The sequence below is a fragment of the Rhinatrema bivittatum genome, chromosome 2 (genome assembly GCF_901001135.1).
Source record: "Rhinatrema bivittatum chromosome 2, aRhiBiv1.1, whole genome shotgun sequence".
Taxonomy (NCBI): Eukaryota; Metazoa; Chordata; class Amphibia; order Gymnophiona; family Rhinatrematidae; genus Rhinatrema; species Rhinatrema bivittatum.
In genome coordinates this window covers 24,908,984-24,916,757 of record NC_042616.1, presented here as the reverse complement: position 1 = coordinate 24,916,757, position 7,774 = coordinate 24,908,984, and the positions used below count along the sequence as shown (strand labels likewise).

Genomic DNA, 7,774 nt, shown 5'->3' with positions numbered 1-7,774 from the left:
TGGTACAGAACACAGCAGCCAGAATCCTTACAAACTCCAGGAAAATCGACCACATCTCCCCTATCCTCAAAGACCTTCATTGGTTACCGATCCACTACAGAATCATGTACAAATCCATCACTATCATCTACAAGGCCATCCACCAACACACTGAACTCGACCTACAAATCCCATTTAAAAAACACACATCCGCCAGACCCATCAGGGAATACTACAAAGAATCACTTCAGGTTCCACATGCCAAAACCTACCAACATAAATCCTTCAGTCTCAGAGCTTTCTCTTCAGCAGGTCCAACTCTATGGAACTCTATCCCACCTGACTTGAGACAAGAACCATGCACTCTAACATTTAGGAAAAGACTAAAAACTTGGCTTTTCAAAAAAAGCATTCCCAGGCCTTGATTAAAACCTCCACCCATCAGCACAAACTCGTATTCAAAAATTGGATTGAAATAAGAATCCACCAACTACCCACTCATACACAGCACCATATTATCGTCCTTATCATATATATTCATTTTTGCTATACAACTATATTAATTGATGCAATTGGCTGAAATGTAAATATTTCTTTGTTCAATTTCTCCCCCCCTTTCCAGATCCTAGTTAATTTTCCCTGTTTTATTGTAACTTTCTCACATCCATAATATTGTTTTCTGTATTTGCAGTTTGAATTGGGAATATTGTTTACTATGTTACTCTCTACCTTACACACATTGTTAATTGTAAACCGGGTTGATGTGATTCTAGTCATGAAACTCGGTATAACAAAATAATAAATAAATAAAATAAATTGGCGCAGAAAATACGGGACTCTAATGAGGTTACTGGTATACAAGTGGGGAAATTTACATCTAAGCTAGCTATGTTTGCGGATGACATAATACTTACCCTAACTGACCCTATGAGATCATTGCCAGCAGTTGTCGATATCATTAAATCTTATAGTCAGGTCTCTAGTTACTCCATCAATTGGGACAAAACTGAAATCTTGAATATTACTTTAATGGATGAACAAGTGAGAGACCTTAAAGCTAGATTTGCTTTTCAGTGGGCGAAAGAAAAGATTAAGTATCTCGGAATTTATATCGGTTCCCATCAGGATGTATATAACCTTAATTATCCACCTCTTATTAAGAGACTGTACAGAGAGATGGAAGAATGGAATCGTTACCACATCTCCTGGCTGGGCTGTATCGCCAACTTCAAGATGAATATACTACCTAGGATTAGTTATTTGTTCCAAACTATACCCTGTAATATTCCTACTGCCATCTTGCTAAAATGGCAGCATAGAATTATGAAATTTCTATGGCAGGGAAAGCACCCTAGGGTGGCCCAAAAGGTTTTATATCAACCCAAGGAAAGGGGCGGTCTTGCTGTCCCCAATCTTTTAAGGTACCATGCAACGGCCCAGCTGTGGGTTGTAGTAGATTGGCACAGGACATCTTCTCACAAACCTTGGACAATCTTGGAACAAGAACTCTCTGGGTCAACTCCACTAGCAAACCTACTTTGGCAGTCCCGTAGATTCTGGCCCAAAATGGACAATTTATCAACCCCAATTCAACATACTCTACAAATTTGGCACAAATGGAAACCCATGCTGGTGGGTGAAAAGATTTGTTCCGTTAATTCTTCCCCATTTTATCAAAAGGAATTTTTATAGGATAAGGCGTCTACAGTTTTTCGATCTTGGCTAGCTAAAGGCATATATAGCTATGGCCAATTATGGGAAAATGCTAACTGGGTAGAGTTCCCGACTTTACAGTTAAGATTTGAACTACCACAGACTGAACTATATCATTATTTACAACTAAGTAGCTATCTACGCACATCTGGTATACAACTTGATTTAGCTAAAACAGTAACCTTATTTGAAAATTATTGTAAGTCAGCAAAGTCCAAAGACTCATGTCAAAAATTTATAAATTACTTGTTCAGGGCTTACAAGTAAAACCGGCATTTATCAACTCTTGGGAGTGTGACCTAGGATCCTCCCAAGGAGAGGACTTTTGGGATGAACTTTTCCTTACCAGTAGCAAAGGTTTGACATCTGCTATGCTTATTGAAAACAGTTTTAAACTATTATACAGATGGTATTTTACTCCCGTTAGGTTGCATAAAATATATCCCGCAACTCCTGACAGATGCTGGAAGGGCTGTGGGGGAGAGGGGACTTTCTTCCACCTTTGGTGGGAGAGTGCAACTATTACACAGTTATGGAGGACCTTGGCCAGCTGGCTAACAGATATCACCCAAACAGCTATTGTTCTTACACCCTCAGTAGTCTTATTGAATTCTGCATGCCCTCAGGGGGACAGATCGCTTCAGCAATTTATTAAACTAGTGGCCACTGCGGCTCAATGTGAAATAGCTTTTCACTGGAAAGACATGGCCTTGCCTACATTGGTTAAGATCCAATCCCGTGTTTCTACGCTTTTTACTCTTAGTAAAATAACGGCCCACAGACAGAAACAACTAGGGTTATTTCACCGTATCTGGAATCCTTATTTACTTTGGAGACAGAATCAGTCGGTTGCCTGAACTGTTTTTTTTTTTATTTAATATATTCTGTAACAAATAACATTTCATAGAACCCGGCTTGAACTTAATTTCTGTAAGATCCCAAGGGGCAAGGGGGGAGGGGGGGATTTAAAGAGGCAAACAGAGATCCAGTTGCTTTATCAGTTTATTCCTTTTGTTGATTGTGAATATTTGTACAATTATGGTTACATATTGTTCTTTGTTGTACTGTATATTCTGCTTACTCTTTCTCAAATAAAGTTTAAATTACAAAAAAAAAAAAAAAAGGAATGCGTCTTATTTGGAGATATGTGAAAAAACTTCTCGGCAAAATCTCAAAATAGGTCTGTGAAGGTACAGAGCTGAGATCCAGAGGCATCGAGTAATTGGGAGACATGGGTAAGGCCTGCTTCTTTCCAGAGGAGGAACGCCGAGTTTTGTTGGAAGTCCCACAATCGGTGCAAAGATCAATGTCCGCCATGACAGACGCAGCTGCGAGCATAGGCGTTTCCATGCTGTGCAACAGGGTATAAAATAGGGAAAGTTTTGGTTGTGTGCTGGAAGAGAGGACTTGGGAGCTATCAGAAGGTTACCCAAGTCCAATGGGGCGCACCAGTCTCAGAGTAGATTTTTCGGAATTAGAACATCCGATTTGCCCAGCCAATCCCTAATATGACATAACAGATAACTATATTATATCAATGAATATTGGGACATGTTAGCCCTCCTTCGGGAAGCGGGCACATTAGCGTCGTGAGGCCAATTCTGGCTTTCTATGTGATGTTAGCTTTTAATCCATTTCCATCTGCTGGTAGAGGTGCATAAACCACTCGCCCAGATCGGCCTGCCTGAGCGCAGAGGAAATTTCATTCTTCTTGCTTCCAATTATTTAAGATCCTTATCAGTCCAGTCTACAATTTCAATTTCTATAGGAGACTGAGTGAATTCATTAGACTCCTGTGTGCCTTCTCAGGTGACTTGAAAGTTTGTCCTTTGTGAGGTAAAAACTTCAGAACAAAGTACAAGGACTTGGTTTCACTCCAATGTGGATTCTCTGATGCCATATGAGAGATGTCTTCTGTCTGAAACTTTACCACACTCAGTACATGTATATGGTTCTACTTCAGTGTGGATTCTCTGATGCATTTTGATTTCTTCCTTTGTCTTAAAGCATTTATTTATTTATTTATTTATTTAATTTTATATACCGGCAACCGTTTGCACATCGTGCCGGTTTACAGATAACTTAAAACAAGGATATATATAGGCAAAGCCTTTACAAGGAACATTGTGTAACCTAGAACATAGTAACAGATCAATAACTAAATAATAGGGGAGGGAGGGGAGGGGGTGGTCGAGACAAAAGGGGGGGGGCAGGGGGGGTGAAGACGGAAACGTGAGGAGAAAATATGTACAGGGAAACAATGAACAAGTGGTATGTACATAGGTTGTGTGCAATATTTGAAAATGCGCAAGGGCAACAGTGAAAGGGGTAAGAAGATATGTACGGTGCTAATAAGAGATAGATTATTGTGTGCATGATAAGTGAGGGGTTTGTGGTTGTCTTGAGGGGATGGGTGTAGGTCCTGTGGTAGGGGTGTTAGTACTAGTACTAGATGGAGGTTGGGTTAAGGTGTTTATAGGTGGTGAAGGTGATTGGGGGTATGCTTGGAGGAAGAGCCAGGTTTTGAGTTTCTTTTTAAAGGTGGGTGTGGAGGTTTCGGTGCGAAGGTCAAGTGGCATGGAGTTCCACAGGGAAGGGCCTGCGAGGGAAAGGGCCCTATTGGTGGTGGAGATGAGTCTTGTGGATTTTATAGATGGGGGGATAAGAGTTCCACGAAGGGAGGAGCGTGTAGGTCTTGTGGAGGTACGAGGGAGGAAGGGTGGGCTTAACCAGTTGTAGTGTTCATTAGTAATACTTTTGTGGATGAGGGTAAGGGTCTTGTATAGGATGCGTGAATGGATGGGCAGCCAATGGAGGTTGATGAGGGTGGGGGTAATGTGGTCTTTCTTCTTGACATTAGAGAGGATGCGTGCAGTAGCGTTTTGAAGGAGTTGGAGAGGTCTGAGGTGGGTGGCAGGGAGTCCAAGTAAGAGTGCGTTACAGTAATCGATTTTTGAAAAAATTAGTGATTGGAGTACTGTGCGGAAGTCATGGAAGTAGAGGAGGGGTTTGAGTTTTTTGAGGGTTTGGAGTTTGAAATAGCAACTGCTAACGATAGATTTGATATATGGTTTGAAGGTAAGTTGGTTGTCAAGTATAACACCCAAGTTTCTTGTGTCGGAGATAAAGTTAGGAGTCTGAAGCGTGGAGGGACAGGGTATGGGTGCATGTTTGGAGGAGATGAGGAGGAGTTCAGTTTTCTGAGGGTTGAGGGCTAAGTGCATGTCGGTGAGAAGTTGGTTAATGGAAGTGAGAATGGTGTCCCATCTATGTAGAGCAGTGAGTACAGTATCTGTGAAAGGAATGAGTATTTGCACATCATCTGCATAGATGAAGTGTGTAATACCAAGGTTAGAAAGGAGGTTTGTGAGGGGGAGCATGTAAATGTTGAATAGCGTGGAAGAGAGGGAGGATCCTTGGGGGACGCCACAGTCGAGATTAACAGGGGGGGATGTGAAATTATCAATGAGAACTGTGTAGGTGCGGTTTTGGAGGAAGGACTTTATCCAGGAGAGGGCAGTACCTGAGATTCCTATACTGGTGAGAGTGTTGATAAGGATGTTATGATTTACAGTATCGAAGGCGGCGGAAATATCTAGCATGGCAATGAGATAGGATTTACCAGCATCCATTCCTTTGATGATGGTGTCTGTGAGGGAAAGGAGTAGGGATTCGGTACTGAGGTGTTTACGAAAGCCATGTTGTGTAGGTGGGAGTATGTTGGATTGTTCTATGTGGTCAGAGAGGCGGGAATTAACTAGTTTCTCAATGATTTTGGAGAGGAAAGGGAGATTGGAGATGGGACGGAGGTTGGATAGGTTGGAAGGATCAAGGGAGGGTTTTTTTAGGATAGGTTTGACCACAGCTTGTTTCAGGGAGTTGGGTACCAGGCCGTGTTCCAGGGAGCAATTCACGATTTTGGAGAGTGAGGTGGCTATTGTTTTAGGAATAGCGAGTAGTAGTTTAGTAGGGATAGTGTCTGAGGGGTGGGAGGAGGGTCTCATCTTTTTTAAAATGTTTTCTATTTCTAGTGTTGAGGAGGGTTCAAAAGAAGTGAGGATGTTAGGTGTGTGTAGGATGGAGGGGGTTATACTGTTGGGGTTGGGGGTAAACTTGGCGGTGATGTTAGCTATTTTGTTCTTAAAGAATAGGGCAATATCATTGCATCGGGTCTGTGTGGAGGGGACTTGGGGTGCAGACATATTAGGTTTGGTAAGATTTGAGACTAGGGTGAACAGTGCTTTTGGGTTGAATTGGAGGTGGTGAATTTTCTTGGCATAGTATTCCTTTTTTGTAGTTTATCACAATCAGAGCATCCAAATGGTTTCTCTCATGTGTGGATTCTCTTGTGAATCGCGAGATAATGCTTCTGCCTGAAGCTTTTACCACAGTCAGTACATGTAAATCGTTTCTCCCCAGTGTGGATTCTCTGGTGGATTATGAGATAATGCTTCTTCCTGAAGCTTTTACCACACTCAGTACATGTATATGGTTCTAATGCAGTATGGAGTCTTTGATGGTCTTTGAGTCTGGCCTTTGCACTAAAGCTTTCACCACACTCATGACATATAAATGGTTTTTATCCAGTGTGGATTCTCTGGTGGATTATGAGATTACGCTTTTGCGTGAATCTTTTACCACACTCAGTACATGTAAATAGTTTTTCTCCAGTGTGGATTCTCTGGTGCATTGTGAGATTATGCTTCTGCCTGAAGCTTTTACCACACTCAGTACATGTAAATGGTTGCTCTCCAGTGTGGATTCTCTGGTGGATTATGAGATAACGCTTTTGCGTGAATCTTTTACCACACTCAGTACATGTAAATTGTTTTTCTCCAGTGTGGATTCTCTGGTGCATTGTGAGATTATGCTTCTGCCTGAAGCTTTTACCACACTCAGTACATGTAAATGGTTGCTCTCCAGTGTGGATTCTCTGGTGGATTATGAGATTACGCTTTTGCGTGAATCTTTTACCACACTCAGTACATGTAAATTGTTTTTCTCCAGTGTGGATTCTCTGGTGCATTGTGAGATTATGCTTCTGCCTGAAGCTTTTACCACACTCAGTACATGTAAATTGTTTTTCTCCAGTGTGGATTCTCTGGTGCATTGTGAGATTATGCTTCTGCCTGAAGCTTTTACCACACTCAGTACATGTAAATGGTTGCTCTCCAGTGTGTATTCTCTGGTGCATTATGAGATTAGGATTTTTCGTGAAGCTTTTACCACACTCAGTACATGTATATGGTTTCTCCCCAGTGTGGATTCTCTGGTGGATTTTGATTTCTTCCTTTGTCTTAAAGCATTTATCACAATCAGAGCACGCAAATGGTTTCTCTCCTGTGTGGATTCTCTTGTGAATTGTGAGATAATGCTTCTGACTGAAGCTTTTACCACACTCAGTACATGTATATGGTTTTACTCCAGTGTGGAGTCTCTGATGGTCTTTGAGTCTGTCCTTTGCACGAAAGCTTTTACCACACTCAAGACATGTAAATGGTTTCTCGCCTGTGTGGATGCTCTTGTGAATTGTGAGACCAGCCTTCAGCCTGAAGCTTTTACCACACTCAGTACATGTAAATGGTTTCTCTCCAGTGTGGATTCTCTGGTGCATTGTGAGATTATGCTTCTGCCTGAAGCTTTTACCACACTCAGTACATGTATATGGTTTTACTCCAGTGTGGATTTTCTGATGGATTTTGATTTCTACCTTTGATTTAAAACATTTATCACAATCAGTGCATGCAAATGGTTTCTCTCCTGTGTGGATTCTCTTGTGAATTGTGAAACCAGGCTTCCGACTGAAGCTTTTACCACACTCAGTACATGTAAATCGTTTCTCTCTCCAGTGTGGATTCTCTGGTGCACTGTGAGATTATGCTTCTGCCTGAAGCTTTTACCACACTCAGTACATGTATATGGTTCTACTCCAGTGTGGAGTCTCTGATGGTCTTTGAGTCTGGCCTTTGCACTAAAGCTTTCACCACACTCATGACATGTAAATGGTTTCTCTCCAGTGTGGATTCTCTGGTGGATTATGAGATTATACTTTTTCTTGTAGCTTTTACTACACTCAGTACAT

The 7,774-nt window shown here is 41.6% G+C and overlaps 1 protein-coding gene across 1 annotated transcript; it reads right to left on the bottom strand.

The window, feature by feature from the left end:
• Nucleotides 1–2,640: 2,640 nt before the first annotated feature.
• Nucleotides 2,641–7,530, bottom strand: LOC115083697 (zinc finger protein 585A-like). Its single transcript, XM_029587660.1, is given in 2 exon segments — nucleotides 2,641–3,701; nucleotides 5,990–7,530. A coding segment is annotated over 1 exon segment (1,284 nt). The 5' UTR covers nucleotides 7,307–7,530; the 3' UTR covers nucleotides 2,641–3,701; nucleotides 5,990–6,022.
• Between the last annotated feature and the right edge of the window lie 244 nt (nucleotides 7,531–7,774).